This window comes from Euprymna scolopes, chromosome 42, assembly GCF_053919585.1.
Source record: "Euprymna scolopes isolate OS-2025 chromosome 42, ASM5391958v1, whole genome shotgun sequence".
Taxonomy (NCBI): domain Eukaryota; kingdom Metazoa; phylum Mollusca; class Cephalopoda; order Sepiida; family Sepiolidae; genus Euprymna; species Euprymna scolopes.
Genome location: NC_136523.1, coordinates 4411933 through 4430000, shown reverse-complemented (window position 1 = coordinate 4430000; position 18068 = coordinate 4411933). Strand labels below are relative to the sequence as shown.

The following is an 18068-nucleotide window of genomic DNA, read 5'->3' as shown; positions in this document are numbered from 1 at the left end:
ATAAGCGGAGAACACATACAGCACCTAGAATTCCCAAATGGTCACCCATCTGGTACTAGCCAGGCTTAATGATGCTTAAGAACCGGTGCATCAACATGATTATTATATATATAATATATATATAGCATGACCACTGGATGGTGAGACATGATCAGTAATGGTTGAACATAAGTCGGGCTAGATCATTTAAGAGGATGGCTCAGCAGGAACTTATTCAAATTAGATTTGAAGATGAACAGGCTATAGTCAGCCGGGATGCAGCTACATGGTATTGTGTTCCATAGATGGCCAGTTCTAGGAAAGAAAATCTGCTCATTTAATTTTCATTTATTTTTAGGCACGGATAGAAAGTGAGGGAAGTTGTTGACGGTTCCTCTTGGATAATCAAATTCTGTCCTTACCATCCATAGTTTCCAATCATTTTATGCTGTTATTCATCGTCAAATTGAATCTAGGTGTTGGAATAGGGCATCAACTTCTACATCATATACTATTTTGCTTGGTCTTTCAAACACTTCAGATTCTAAGAGAAAGGAGAGTATAGATGACTTTATTTTATCATATATAAATATAAAAGCGAAAATATATATATGTATGTATGTGTGTTCGCTTTTTCTGTATGTCTACAAAAGGCTTCTTTCAGAGAAGCGGTCGGTCGCTTCACAACTTTTTAAAACTTTTTATATCACATATAAATCGTAATATCTCACAGTTAACAACGAAGCTCGCCTGTCTATTTAATTTGGTTGATTTCGGGAAGATAAATATTCAACATTTGTCGCTCGCCGCATGTGGGTTAGTCTTTTTCCTATAACATCTTGAGAAAATAAAAATCCCGCAGTCAAACTTGACCTCATTAACTCATTAAAACGGGCACCTACCAAATCCAAGTAATTAAATAAATTCAAACGTGTTTCCGTTAGCATCTCGCGGTGGGGCAATTGTTAACGTTGCACTTTTTTTTTTTTTACACTTTAATTTACAACTTTGCCTCAAGGGTTCGGGTTCGATCCTCATACATACTCATTTTTTTTACCCCCCCCACACCTCCAAACACCTGGGCAACGCCGGGTACCCCTCGCTAGTATATAATAATCTATATATCTATAAAAGTGAACGTGTCTGTCTGTCTGTCTGTGTGTCTGTCTGTCTGTGTACATTTCCCTACGCAATAACTCTGTTAATTTTTAGTCTATAGACTCGAAATTTGAAATACTGGGTACTGAGATTTGGGAAAATCGATGTGACGGGTGTCAGCCAGAAATTTGGCTGTTAAGGGGTCAAATTTCAACGATTTGACCTTTAAGAACTCTACCAAACTCCTCCGACAATTTTGGGTCTAGACACTTGAAATTTTAGATATAGGTTCCTTGAACCTGGATCTAACTTAATAAAGTGATTTGAGCCCGAAACAATAAATTTTAAGGGGTAATAATAGGGGTCAAATTTTAAAAAAAATTGACGTCTGCGGTCTATACCAAATTACTCAGACAATTTCTGGTCTAAACATTTGAAATTTTAGATATAGGTTCCTTGGACATGGATCTAACTTAATAACTTGATTTGAGCCCAAAACAATAAATGTTAAGGGGTAATAATAGGGGTCAAAGTTTAAAAAAATTGACCGCTTTTTTTTTTTGTTCAACATACTCATCCAACCACCTGGGCAACGCCGGGCTGAAATGCTAGTATATGATAAAATAAAGTCATCTTTACTTTCCCCTGCCTCTTCCCCTTCTCTCTCTCTCAGGATAACTTGAAAATTACACAACTTTGCATGGATTATTAGAATTATATGGAGTGTCATATGACTGTCATTTTCACAACATTTCGGTCGATGTAACCTCCGACCTTTTTCAGGTGTACCTTGTCAACTCTGTTGAACTCAGGTATTTGGACGGAATTTCGAACAGAACCCTTTATTTACTTCAAATAGTAGCATGCTCTTGTTCCGTCAGCCATGACTGGATGGAAGTCCTATGTAATTTGCAAGTGTATTTTTCGTTCACCCACATTGAGAATTGAACCTTTACCCTTCACAAGAGAATATCAGTTTTACAATTGATCATATCAATCGAAACGTTGTGAAAATCACACTCAAGATGAGAACAGTAGTCCGATGAATCCAAATAACCGATCCTCATCTAAAAATTTCAGAAACGTCGGATTATTAGAAATTTTACATTAACCCGTATCTTCTGAATTGATCAAAAAGACAGAAGCCTTTTGTCTGCCTATAGCAAAATGGTGGGGGTTATTTATTTCAGTTGAGCCACAAACAAATAAACTTAAAAGAACACTAGCAAACTGGTTCATAAAATTCTCAGAGTTATAAATTTTTTTTGTGTTCAGTGTTCTTTCTTTTAAGCATATTTCATTAAATAATATAGACAATTCCTGTCTACATATTTTTTTTTTTTTTTTTTACACAGTGATCACCACTTATCAAGGCCCAGAAGCCACTCAGGGATAAGGGTTATTGCAAGTACATTACGTTAGTGAGGAGATTTGCTGAAATGTTTACTTAAGGGGGCGGTTCATTAGGAATTTGTTAACATTGGACTTGAAGACAACCAAGTTGTAGTCCGGAGGGAAGCAGGCAGACGGAACAGAGTTCCACAGGCGTGCAGTTCTAAGAAATAAGCTTTGTTCATGGAATCTGTGTTTTGATTTAGGCACAGATATAGAGTGGGGGAAATTTTTCACAGTGGATTCAGCTAGACGGGTGTTTTTCGTGAAAGATTGGCGAGGGGGGACCAGAGATTGGAGTTCAGACGAGCATCTGCCATGGAAATGACGATAAAACAAGGACAGGCTCGCAACGTCTCTTCTGTGCGAGAGAGGTTGCAGGGTAGAGAAAAGGGCATCCCCCACTAAACCACGAAATCTATTTTGTACTCTGTCAAGGCAGGATAGGCTGTCCTTAGCAGCTCCGGCCCAGATATGGCAACAGTACTCCATCCTTGGACGTACTTGGCTTTTATATAGATAGAGAATTGCACCAGCAGTGAGAAATAAAGTCGAAAACAAAAAAAAATATACAACACTATCAATAATTCCCCCCACTCTTTATCTGTGCCTAAACCTAAACGTAGATTCCATGAACAAAGCTTCTTTCTTAGAACTGCACGCCTGTGGGATTGTCTTCCGTTTTCCTGCTTTCCGGCTGACTACAATATGGTTGTCTTCAAGTCTAACGTAAATAAGTTCTTGATGAGCCGTTCCATATAAGTTATCAAATTTTCCAAAGTTTCATTACTAATGATTACTATATTGTCCAATTTCTAATGGACAATCTTTAACCCTTATCCTTGAGTGGCCTGTTGGCCTTGATAATGTGGTGATGCCTATGTAAAAAAAACAAAAAAAAACTGAGAATTGCTAAAGACCTGACACTAGTATATATGTTAAGACCCACACAGGGTATGACTAAAGAATGAATCATAGTCCTAAATTTATTGATCAAGAAGACAAAAGCCCTATGGATGCCTATAGCAAAAGATTAGATGGTGTGTCTTATTCAATTTAGTAGTCAGTGCTCAACTCTCTGACCGGTTGAGCTAAATACAGATAAACTGAAAATAACACTAAAAAGTCAGCTTATAAACAGGCTAGAATGTTCTATTATGCTCAGATGGGCGAGTCCATTTTCTCTGTTCTGATTGGCTGCTAGTTCATAAATGGATAACCCATTAGGAAAATGCGTGTTTACATGGAGCACTTTATCCTTTATGATTCTAAAGTTTACTTTTGGATTCCCTTGTTCTCTTACTTTGTCTAAAACTAAACGAAAATTCCACGAAAAAGTTTTTTTCACAGAACTGCTCGTCTGTGGAACACAATACCATGGGGTTGCTTCTCTGCTGACTATAACATAGTCGTTTTCAAGCCCTTGTTGAGTCATCCTCTTAAATAATTAATTTCTACCCAATTTCCGCCATAACCGATCATCACGGTGTTGTCTCAACTGAGACTCATTAAGCTTTATCCTTAAGTGACTTCTGGGCCTTGATAAGCGGTGACTCTATAGTAAAAAGAAAATGCAAAATTATAGCAATTAAACTGCAAAATAACAAAATTGAGTGCCTATTTAAAACAAGTAAGCTACGCTTTAAATTATATTAACTTATATATAAATGTTTCTTGAGCAGTTTTGGTACAGTACCTGGGTATGTCAATTTCCATCTTGTATCTATCTTCTACTGCTTTATACGCAGTAGAAAGAAAAACATTTGTGAAATTCTGTGTAACAAAAAAAGAAAAGCTGGCTAGTACTTGCATGAGCGTAAGTAACTACAATGAATGTATTTACATATTTTTTTTATTGACAAAAGTATTAGAAATTATGATTTTATTGACAAAAGCATTAGAAATTATGATTTTATTGACAAAAGTATTAGAAATTATGATTTTATTGACAAAAGTATTAGAGATTATGATTTTATTGACAAAAGCATTAGAAATTATGATTTTATTGACAAAAGCATTAGAAATTATGATTTTGTTGACAAAAGCATTAGAAATTATGATTTTATTGACAAAAGTATTAGAAATTATGATTTTATTGACAAAAGTATTAGAAATTATGATTTTATTGACAAAAGTATTAGAAATTATGATTTTATTGACAAAAGTATTAGAATTTATGATTTTATTGACAAAAGTATAAGAAATTATGATTTTATTAACAAAAGCATTAGAAATTATGATTTTATTGACAAAAGTATTAGAAATTATGATTTTATTGACAAAAGTATTAGAAATTATCATTTTATTGACAAAAGCATTAGTAATTATGATTTTATTGACAAAAGCATTAGAAATTATGATTTTATTGACAAAAGTATTAGAAATTATGATTTTATTGACAAAAGTATTAGAGATTATTATTTTATTGACAAAAGCATTAGAAATTATGATTTTATTGACAAAAGCATTAGAAATTATGATTTTATTGACAAAAGCATTAGAAATTATGATTTTATTGACAAAAGTATTAGAAATTATGATTTTATTGACAAAAGTATTAGAAATTATGATTTTATTGACAAAAGCATTAGAAATTATGATTTTATTGACAAAAGTATTAGAAATTATGATTTTATTGACAAAAGTATAAGAAATTATGATTTTATTGACAAAAGCATTAGAAATTATGATTTTATTGACAAAAGTATTAGAAATTATGATTTTATTGACAAAAGCATTAGAAATTATGATTTTATTGACAAAAGTATTAGTAATTATCATTTTATTGACAAAAGCATTAGAAATTATGATTTTATTGACAAAAGCATTAGAAATTATGATTTTATTGACAAAAGTATTAGAAATAATGATTTTATTGACAAAAGCATTAGAAATTATGATTTTATTGACAAAAGCATTAGAAATTATGATTTTATTGACAAAAGTATTAGAAATTATGATTTTATTGACAAAAGTATTAGAGATTATTATTTTATTGACAAAAGCATTAAAAATTATGATTTTATTGACAAAAGCATTAGAAATTATGATTTTATTGACAAAAGCATTAGAAATTATGATTTTATTGACAAAAGTATTAGAAATTATGATTTTATTGACAAAAGTATTAGAAATTATGATTTTATTGACAAAAGCATTAGAAATTATGATTTTATTGACAAAAGTATTAGAAATTATGATTTTATTGACAAAAGTATAAGAAATTATGATTTTATTGACAAAAGCATTAGAAATTATGATTTTATTGACAAAAGTATTAGAAATTATGATTTTATTGACAAAAGCATTAGAAATTATGATTTTATTGACAAAAGTATTAGTAATTATCATTTTATTGACAAAAGCATTAGAAATTATGATTTTATTGACAAAAGCATTAGAAATTATGATTTTATTGACAAAAGTATTAGAAATAATGATTTTATTGACAAAAGCATTAGAAATTATGATTTTATTGACAAAAGCATTAGAAATTATGATTTTATTGACAAAAGTATTAGAAATTATTATTTTATTGACAAAAGTATAAGAAATTATGATTTTATTGACAAAAGCATTAGAAATTATGATTTTATTGACAAAAGCATTAGAAATTATGATTTTATTGACAAAAGCATTAGAAATTATGATTTTATTGACAAAAGTATTAGAAATTATGATTTTATTGACAAAAGCATTAGAAATTATGATTTTATTGACAAAAGCATTAGAAATTATGATTTTATTGACAAAAGTATTAGAAATTATGATTTTATTGACAAAAGTATTAGAGATTATGATTTTATTGACAAAAGTATTAGAAATTATGATTTTATTGACAAAAGCATTAGAAATTATGATTTTATTGACAAAAGTATTAGAAATTATGATTTATTAGACAAAAGTATTAGAAATTATGATTTTATTGACAAAAGCATTAGAAATTATGATTTTATTGACAAAAGTATTAGAAATTATGATTTTATTGACAAAAGCATTAGAAATTATGATTTTATTGACAAAAGCATTAGGAATTATGATTTTATTGACAAAAGTATTAGACATTATGATTTTATTGACAAAAGTATAAGAAATTATGATTTTATTGACAAAAGCATGAGAAATTATTATTTTATTGACAAAAGCATTAGAAATTATGATTTTATTGACAAAAGCATTAGAAATTATGATTTTATTGACAAAAGTATTAGAAATTATGATTTTATTGACAAAAGTATTAGAAATTATGATTTTATTGACAAAAGCATTAGAAATTATGATTTTATTGACAAAAGCATTAGAAATTATGATTTTATTGACAAAAGTATTAGTAATTATGATTTTATTGACAAAAGCATTAGTAATTATCATTTTATTGACAAAAGTATTAGAAATTATCATTTTATTGACAAAAGCATTAGTAATTATGATTTTATTGACAAAAGTCTTAGAAATTATGATTTTATTGACAAAAGTATTAGAAATAATCATTTTATTGACAAAAGCATTAGTAATTATGATTTTATTGACAAAAGCATTAGAAATTATCATTTTATTGACAAAAGTATTAGAAATTATGATTTTATTGACAAAAGCATTAGTAATTATCATTTTATTGACAAAAGTATTAGACATTATGATTTTATTGACAAAAGCATTAGAAATTATGATTTTATTGACAAAAGCATTAGAAATTATGATTTTATTGACAAAAGTATTATAAATTATGATTTTATTGACAAAAGTATAAGAAATTATGATTTTATTGACAAAAGCATTAGAAATTACGATTTTATTGACAAAAGTATTAGAAATTATGATTTTATTGACAAAAGCATTAGAAATTATGATTTTATTGACAAAAGCATTATAAATTATGATTTTATTGACAAAAGTATTAGAAATTATGATTTTATTGACAAAAGCATTAGAAATTATGATTTTATTGACAAAAGCATTAGAAATTATGATTTTATTGACAAAAGTATTAGAAATTATGATTTTATTGACAAAAGCATTAGAAATTATGATTTTATTGACAAAAGTATTAGTAATTATCATTTTATTGACAAAAGCATTAGAAATTATGATTTTATTGACAAAAGCATTAGAAATTATGATTTTATTGACAAAAGTATTAGAAATAATGATTTTATTGACAAAAGCATTAGAAATTATGATTTTATTGACAAAAGCATTAGAAATTATGATTTTATTGACAAAAGTATTAGAAATTATTATTTTATTGACAAAAGTATAAGAAATTATGATTTTATTGACAAAAGCATTAGAAATTATGATTTTATTGACAAAAGCATTAGAAATTATGATTTTATTGACAAAAGCATTAGAAATTATGATTTTATTGACAAAAGTATTAGAAATTATGATTTTATTGACAAAAGCATTAGAAATTATGATTTTATTGACAAAAGCATTAGAAATTATGATTTTATTGACAAAAGTATTAGAAATTATGATTTTATTGACAAAAGTATTAGAGATTATGATTTTATTGACAAAAGTATTAGAAATTATGATTTTATTGACAAAAGCATTAGAAATTATGATTTTATTGACAAAAGTATTAGAAATTATGATTTATTAGACAAAAGTATTAGAAATTATGATTTTATTGACAAAAGCATTAGAAATTATGATTTTATTGACAAAAGTATTAGAAATTATGATTTTATTGACAAAAGCATTAGAAATTATGATTTTATTGACAAAAGCATTAGGAATTATGATTTTATTGACAAAAGTATTAGACATTATGATTTTATTGACAAAAGTATAAGAAATTATGATTTTATTGACAAAAGCATAAGAAATTATGATTTTATTGACAAAAGCATGAGAAATTATTATTTTATTGACAAAAGCATTAGAAATTATGATTTTATTGACAAAAGCATTAGAAATTATGATTTTATTGACAAAAGTATTAGTAATTATGATTTTATTGACAAAAGCATTAGTAATTATCATTTTATTGACAAAAGTATTAGAAATTATCATTTTATTGACAAAAGCATTAGTAATTATGATTTTATTGACAAAAGTCTTAGAAATTATGATTTTATTGACAAAAGTATTAGAAATAATCATTTTATTGACAAAAGCATTAGTAATTATGATTTTATTGACAAAAGCATTAGAAATTATCATTTTATTGACAAAAGTATTAGAAATTATGATTTTATTGACAAAAGCATTAGTAATTATCATTTTATTGACAAAAGTATTAGACATTATGATTTTATTGACAAAAGCATTAGAAATTATGATTTTATTGACAAAAGCATTAGAAATTATGATTTTATTGACAAAAGTATTATAAATTATGATTTTATTGACAAAAGTATAAGAAATTATGATTTTATTGACAAAAGCATTAGAAATTACGATTTTATTGACAAAAGTATTAGAAATTATGATTTTATTGACAAAAGCATTAGAAATTATGATTTTATTGACAAAAGCATTATAAATTATGATTTTATTGACAAAAGTATTAGAAATTATGATTTTATTGACAAAAGCATTAGAAATTATGATTTTATTGACAAAAGCATTAGAAATTATGATTTTATTGACAAAAGTATTAGTAATTATGATTTTATTGACAAAAGCATTAGTAATTATCATTTTGACAAAAGCATTAGAAATTATCATTTTATTGACAAAAGTATTAGAAATTATCATTTTATTGACAAAAGCATTAGTAATTATGATTTTATTGACAAAAGTATTAGAAATTATGATTTTATTGACAAAAGTATTAGAAATAATCATTTTATTGACAAAAGCATTAGTAATTATGATTTTATTGACAAAAGCATTAGAAATTATCATTTTATTGACAAAAGCATTAGAAATTATGATTTTATTGACAAAAGCATTAGTAATTATCATTTTATTGACAAAAGTATTAGAAATTATGATTTTATTGACAAAAGCATTAGAAATTATGATTTTATTGACAAAAGTATTAGAAATTATAATTTTATTGACAAAAGTATTAGAAATTATCATTTTATTGACAAAAGTATTAGAAATTATGATTTTATTGACAAAAGCATTAGTAATTATCATTTTATTGACAAAAGCATTAGAAATTATGATTTTATTGACAAAAGTATTAGAAATTATGATTTTATTGACAAAAGTATTAGAAATTATCATTTTATTGACAAAAGTATTAGAAATTATCATTTTATTGACAAAAGCATTAGTAATTATCATTTTATTGACAAAAGTATTAGAAATTATCATTTTATTGACAAAAGTATTAGAAATTATCATTTTATTGACAAAAGTATTAGAAATTATGATTTTATTGACAAAAGCATTAGTAATTATGATTTTATTGACAAAAGTATTAGAAATTATGATTTTATTGACAAAAGCATTAGTAATTATCATTTTATTGACAAAAGTATTAGAAATTATGATTTTATTGACAAAAGTATTAGAAATTATAATTTTATTGACAAAAGTATTAGAAATTATGATTTTATTGACAAAAGCATTAGTAATTATGATTTTATAGACAAAAGTATTAGAAATTATGATTTTATTGACAAAAGTATTAGAAATTATGATTTATTAGACAAAAGAATTAGAAATTATCATTTTATTGACAAAAGAATTAGAAATTATGATTTTATTGACAAAAGTATTAGAAATTATCATTTTATTGACAAAAGTATTAGAAATTATCATTTTATTACAAAAGTATTAGAAATTATCATTTTATTGACAAAAGTATTAGAAATTATGATTTTATTGACAAAAGCATTAGAAATTATGATTTTATTGACAAAAGCATTAGTAATTATGATTTTATGTAGTTAAATGGAATTGTAGAAGGCGGTACAATGCAGAAGTAACGGAAAGACACAGGCTGAAGCAGGTGAGAAATTTATTAATACAACTTATAAATACATGTGTATTACACGTTTGTCAAAGTCAAGTAAGCATCTGACTAAGAGATCTTTCTCGAAATATGATATTGCACGGACATACCACCAGACCGACTTTCCCAGGTAACCACTGTGCAAATATAATTATACTGCGTATATGAAATATGAATATGTACACATGTATTTATAAGTTGTATTAATAAATTTCTCACCTGCTTCAGCTTGTGTCTTTCCGTTACTTCTGCATTGTACCGCCTTCTACAATTCCATTTAACTTTTTATTTATTTTTTCTGATTAAAAATTTTTTACTATGCTCATACACAGTAAATTTCTTCAACATTGAAACGCATCAAATAATGACTTTGTGTTGTTTTTTTTTTTTCTACCAAAATGTCAAATGAAAATTGTTACATTCGTATGACGGATTCTTCGGACTACTGTTCTCATCTTACGTGTTATTTTCACAACGTTTCAGCCGATATAATCTCCGACCTTGAAGTGTATCTTGCCAAACTGGAGTCTTTCTGTCAAAGTTGAGAATCTGCACAAAATTTCAAACACAACCCCTATTTAATCCATGGGGGTAACATCCTCTCGTACCATCAGCCATGACATGGTAGAAGCCCTAAATAACTTGCAATTGTATTTTGAGTGTCGCTCACACTGAGGATTGAATCGTCAACCTCCAGGGAAGTGTAACTTTACAACTGAATTTTACCAAGTACTTTATTAAATCTTCCACAGGTTCTTGCAGATTCACAAATTCGACAGAAAGATTCCTGAGTTCGACAAGATACACCTGAAGAAGGTCGATGATTACATCGACTGAAACGTTATGAAAATAACACTCAATGAGATTAATAGTTAAAAGAATTCATAATACTTTCGTAACAATTTTCATCTGATATTTTGGTTAAAAAAAAACAGCACAAATTATTATTTGATGTACTCCAATAGGTGTATCAGAATTTTTGTAGGAATTTTTGACACCCCTAACACGAAACTGCGAATAAAATATAAAAAACTCGTAATTTCTCTTTTAAAAGTGGGTTGTTTATTTTCTTTATGGATTATACTTCCAAAGTAAACTAATAAAGTTGTTTTAAAAGTAATAGAAATATTTTTTTTTTATTTTTTAAAAAACAGTAATGAATTTTACGAACTCAATATTTTTCAATTCTTAAACTTTAAAAATCTATCAAAATTTTTCTATTGATTCTATTTTTACGATATTTTCAGGGTCAATGTGAAATTTTATGCTCTTTCCAATAAACCGAATATAATATTGTAGACAAACGTTTTTTTTTAAATTCACGACCCCCCCCCATTTCCAAGTGTCTATTAAAAAGTAAATAATTAATTTACTCACCAAAGTTTTATATATCACAAATTGAAGAGAAAAGGTCAATAAATAATATATTACATTTAAAACAAAAAAAGTAGTGTTTTTTTAGAAATTTACCTGTAAAGTTCGAAGTTTAAAACCTTTTTTTTTTAAATCACGTTGTTTGTTTTTTCTTTTGTCTTTGTTTTTTAATGAAACCTTGGTCCTTGCTCCTTTAATTGAAAAAAAAATTAGGGCTTGAATTACATTTTTCGAGTAGTTATAAGCTTGGAAAGACAGAGGGTCGAATAAATTCACGCCTCCCATTTTGAAATGTCTATTAAAAAATAAATAGTTTATTTACTCACCAAAGTGTTATATAGCACAAATTGAAGAGAAAAGGTCAATAAATAATATATTCAAATTTAAAACAAAAAAAGTAGTGTTTTTTAGAAATTTACCTGTAAAGTCCGAAGTTTAAAACCTTAAAAAAAAAAAACACGTTGTTTGTTTTTTTTTGTTTTTTTCTTTAATGAAACCTTGGTCCTTGCCCCTTTAACTGAAAAAAAAAATTAGGGCTTGAATTACATTTTTCGAGGAGTTATAAACTTGGAAAGACGGGGTTGAATTATTCACTAGTTTTCACGAAATTTCTGACACACCTAGTGCTCCAATGTTGAGGAAATTTACTGTGTATGAACATAGTCAAATATTTTAATTAGAAAAAAAAAACTATTCAAACAATACAAATAATCAATTCTCTTCTCCAAATTCAAGAAAAAAAAATCGTGTGTTTATTTTGCTATAAAAAAATTAGCTTTAATAAACAAATCCAGGTAGTATTTTTTTTTTTTTTTTTTTTTTTTTTTTTTTTGCTAAAATTAAATAAAACATCATTTCATTGTCATTCTGGTTTGTTTTTCAGCTGCGGCGAATCAGTCGAATGAAAGAAAAACACAACGTGAGACTCAATTTAGCCTGATTTCTGGCTTCATCATAATCATTCTATATTTTTTTTTATCATCTGCACCATTAACATCACCGTCACCAAAACGATCATTTATATACACATGTTCACATCGCCTGGTGAATGGTGTCAATTTGTTGTTATTTCATTTTTTATCTAGCTTTTCACTTTTAATAAACGTTTAATCTTATCTAAACACCCACTCTCCTCCAACCAAAAAAAAAAAAAAAATGACGATATTGAAATTGATGCTGTGAGCAGGAGGTTGGTTACTTATTCCTCCCCCACGGGCTCGGATCACGATATTTTGAGAGGTCACGGGGCGAATAAAGACCATTAATGAAAAATCCAAGAAAAATTCCAAATGTCAACCTAAATATTTAAAAATAATAATTGAGAAATCAGAAAAACAAAAGGAAATCTAAAATAAAAAAAATACACCTAACAAAAATTGGTCTTTCTCAAAGAATGTCAAACGAAGCATGGATGAAATTATGATGTGTATGTTTGAAACTTGTTACTGAAAAGATAAACACATGGCCGATTGAAATTTTCAGAACTTACATAGGTGGCAAGGGTAAGCGATGGGAGGGTCGTTGTTGAATGAAATAGAAAGCCGACTGAGACAAGATTGTCCTTTTGAAACTGTTCTCGTCTAATGTCTGTTGCTGGTCAGTTTGTTGAATCAGCTCTCAGTTTTTGTTTTATTTTTATGTAGAAATTGAGATGATTAGGTTTTGATCTTGTTTTTGCGCTCATAGTATTTGAATTCAGTTGAGTGGATCAGAAAAAAATAACAGCAGACTATTTTTTGAATTCGAAAGCTTTGTCTCTCATGTTAAAAAATAGTCAGTGGTAATCAGGCTCACAGGCTGGTCAAAATGATTTTGCAGGTCAGACCCGGCCTGTGGTGTGTAGGTTGCCAACCCCTACTTTCAGAATCACTTGAAGAATTCAAATTAGAGTTGTTGTTTTTTTTTTCTCTCTTTCACCCGTATCCACTCCAAACAAGGCAAATTTCCACTGAGATATAAATTAGGGATCATACCGACAGGGATATTCTAAGTAGGAAGTTGAGCATATTCTTCTCTAATGATAAAAGTCCATGAAATACATCTCTCAAGCGTTTATGACTGTATTATTTGTATTCTTTTAACTATTCTCATCTTGAGTGTTATTTTCACAACGTTTCGGTCGCTGTAACCGCTTCTGTTTTTCGAAATCCAATGGACAATGCCCGCACAGGTTCGTATCTGTTCGTAGCGCCATGTTGGATTGTGTAGTGGACTTTTGGTCTGCGTTCAAGTTGTGGATAACTTGACAAAGACTAAAGTTACTTCTCATGAAAGAGGAGAACTATTTATGGCACAATGGGAGATTCCATTGTGCACACATGGGCCAGTCTATTCCTTGGATTGTGATTGGCTGAATCACCTGATTGGATATGCTTGTACATAAATACAAGCCCTCAGTCCAGCTCAATCTGATGTCTGTCTTGTGCATGAGCTGGACCCTTGGTAAGTGTTGCTGCTATTATTATTATTATTATTGTTGTTGTTGTGTGTTATTGACTAACACAGTTCTTTTGATTATTCTACAAATTGTATCTTGAAGAACTTGGGAATCTTGAACTCGAGAATCTGAATTTCTACTAGAACACTTTATTTAATCCATGGAGGTAGCATGCTCTTGTTCTGTCAGCCATGATTGAGTAGGAGTTCTAAGTAATCCACAATTGTTTTCTTAGTGTCACCCGCACTGAGGATTGAACCTTCAACCAGTAAATTCACTTTGAATTTCCTTCTTTCATTTGTTTTCATTTCGTGAGTTATTGATGATTTTAATGAATTTTCAACAGTTAATGTTAAATGCTAAAAGGTCAATTCACGGTAATGAAACTATGCTACATCTCTGAAATATGTAGCATATAGTTTCTAAGTAAATTATATATATATATATATATATATATATATATATACAGGGTAGGCCAAAATAAGGGTCCTATCTTTAAATTTGAATAACATCCACAAAATAAAAGTTAAACTCACCAAACTTTATGTTTGTGTAGACTGACCCTTCCGAGATTTTTTTGAAATAAACAAAACAAATTTTGGCCGAAAAACACTTCTTAAAACTTACATGAATTTATGAATTTTTAAAAATAGGACCCTTATTTTGGCCCACCCTGTATATAGCATAGTGCAGGTGCGTGTATGTAAATGCATGTCAAGTGACGTCACCGGTGAGGAATTGACTATAAAAAGGAGAAAGAGAACAAACACAAGAGAGATGCAATAACGTTTGCGAGACGTCGAGAGACGTTCTAGATCCCGTGGGTGACGTCACGACTGTACCAATGAGGAAATAAATATTGTTGCTACAAAGAACAAGCGAGTTGGAGTTATTTCCTATTCTTTGTCTGGGTCTCCTTTCCGACTAAAACTGCACACAGCGTGTGTTGGTTCACAAAAACAACGTTACAGAGAGAGAGAGAGAGAGAGAGAGAGCGAGAGAGCGGGGGGGGAGAAAGAGAGACTTCCTGTTAATGCACACACATACAATTTATGATCAGATAATTTTATAAATAGAAACTGACAGACAAACATTTCTCACAAACTATTAATATAGATCGTTTTCTAATATGAATAAATTATTCTACCGTTGTTTGATGGTTCATATTCACTTTATTATATTTTTTTTAATCGAAAATCATTGATTGTTTTCACCAATGCACCACTTTCTCTCACGGCTCCTTCATCGCTCGTTCTCGTTAACATCACAATCATCACTCATTACTCTTCAGAATTCTTTAGCATCGAGACCATGTTGAAAGCCAGCATTCATGACAGGTGAATGAAACCGTTTACCATGGCGCTCTCTACTAATGCATACACTTCTATGGTTAAGCCCTTAGCATAGAATTCTATTAGTACACCTTCTGCATACCATATCAGTAGTCTATCTAGTCATGGCGTTCTATAAATTTCAGTAAATTAACAATGTTGTTACTTAAAGTTAGTGCAATTATTAAAAATAAATTTATTTTGATATTTTTTCTATATCTGGGATTCAATAATTTTGAAATAAGATACCAGATCAAAAAACTATGAGTTGTTTTTTGATTTGGTGTCTTATTTCTGTGTGTGTGTGTGTGTGTGTAGATCATGATGTTAAAGTCACATGATCACTCTCGGCCTTCTTGAATGACATTTACACTTCATATAAATGTTAATTTCAACTATAATCTCATTGCAGTTAACGTTGGCCAAGCAATTTGTTCCTTTCTAATTGAATCAGAGATGGGTCCGAGTCTCCTGATCGGTAGCAACTCCCTGTACTGGTGATTCCCGAAAGGATGAAACACTAGTGTCTGTAGATATTCAAAAAAATAATTATAGTAATAATTATATATATATATATACATATATATATATATTTAGTAGAAATAGTAATTAATAAAAACTGAAAAAATGCTCAATACAGTCTGAGGAAGCTACAGACGGCCAAAAAAAAAAAAACGGCCGGGTAGCTGAAACAATAATGTAACTTAACAGAAAGATACGGTAATAAAAAATAAAACGTGTATATATGTATATATATATATATATATATTGAAAAGGCAGGTGAAAGGAACTAGCTTAGTATTATACCATATCTAACTTCACTTAAATCAAGCGGACATTAAATGGAAAATATCTACAAAGTTTTTATACTAAGCCACCATGGAGTGACAGAAAACGCTTGTAAGCAAAGTAGTATAAAAAAGATCATATATTAGCAAATCAATGAACACAACATTTCCAGATACCAAAATAACCAGGAAATTTAGAAAAGGAGCACCAGCTTCTAACAATAAAATCAAAGCACTATACACTCTTTTGAGGCCATTCACTCATCTCTTTCAATATCTTAATCATCACTCATTAATTTTTAAAGTTGTAGAATAAAAATAAAAAAAAGCTCCAACTGGTGTTCATTTGACATGTAAAGAAGTAATATTTAAACATTAAAACCTCCACTCAGACACTAGTAACTGATTCGAATCCAGAGAATGAAGATTTCAATCTAAGCATAATACAACATCGCAGCTTGCTTATATGCCGACGTTTTTGGCTTAATTAGTTCTAGACCACAACAAATGTAAATAATAGTGTTGGGACGATTAGTTGGAGCCGGGAGTTTTTTTTTAATTTTTTTTTTTATTCAATTTTCACCCCAAACAAGGCACAGTGCCACTTTGAAGCAGGGGGCTACTATCAGGGACTTAATTAGCAGGGTCATTATGAAGGGAGATGAGTAGAAAGATGTTTGTTGACATTACACTTGAACTTCTGCATATCGTTGCAGTTGGGAAAGCAGAATCCCGGAAGGGAGTTCCAAAGACCCGCAGTTCTGGGGAAGAAACTATTGGAGTAAAGGCTTTCTTGCACCTAGGGATCTCTACTGTAAAGGGATGAGACTTAGTAGCTTGTCGGGTTTGTCGGGGGTAGTTACGTCGGGGAGGTACAAGTGTTTGCAGTTCGTCAGAGCATTCACCATTGAAGTATTTGTAGAACAGGCAGAGGGATGCAACATCTCGTCGACGGGACAGAGGCTGAAGCCTAGATGACAGTTCAGGACCTATCAGGTTGGCGACTCTCTTTTGAAGTTGAAAAATTTGATACTTTTAGGGTATTGGAATTGGTATCAGAATCGGAAAATGTATTCCCATTTTCCAGTGGGAAAAACGATTCTTTAAATTATCGTATTTCATTTGGTTTAATATTACGAATGAGATATATTACAATAACAAAACAAATAAAAAGATAATAAATTACATGTAAAAATAATTTGAAGATAAAATAATTACGAATGAGATATATTACAATAACAAAACAAATAAAAAGATAATAAATTACATGTTAAGATAATTTGAAGATAAAATAATTACGAATGAGATATATTACAATAACAAAACTAATAAAAAGATAATAAATTACATGTTAAGATAATAATTACTTGGTTTATCGAATAAAAAGATAATAAATTACATGTTAAGATAATATGAAGATAAAATAATAATTACGAATGAGATATATTACAATAACAAAACAAATAAAAAGATTAAAAAATTACATGTTTAGATAACTGCCTTCTAAATAAGTTTTATGATTTATATAAAATGAATAAAAAGTTATCTCTTTAAAAATATGTAAGATGTAATAAAAACGTTAAAAATATTTTTAAGGTGCATTTGAAAGTAGTTTGAATAAGTGAGATCAAAAGACTCACGAATAAAATCTTTATTTAAATGATATACACAGAATTAGAATATTAGTATTTTTGTTTACTTTATAGGATGTTTGAATGTAACTCCAGATATGTTCTACCATATTTATT

General features: G+C 28.7%; 1 protein-coding gene across 4 annotated transcripts in view; it reads left to right on the top strand.

The window, feature by feature from the left end:
• The window catches only part of LOC145266913 (inositol polyphosphate-5-phosphatase A-like), a 729402-nt gene that overhangs the window by 220551 nt on the left and 490783 nt on the right, over positions 1-18068 (top strand). For 2 of the 4 annotated variants that reach the window (XM_080122705.1, XM_080122703.1), the window contains exon 2: positions 12648-12683. The exons of the other annotated variants lie outside the window; for them this stretch is intronic. In XM_080122705.1, coding sequence (XP_079978831.1) covers positions 12648-12683 — 36 coding nt within the window. The remainder of the gene's footprint in view (positions 1-12647; positions 12684-18068) is intronic. 4 annotated transcript variants of the gene reach the window in all.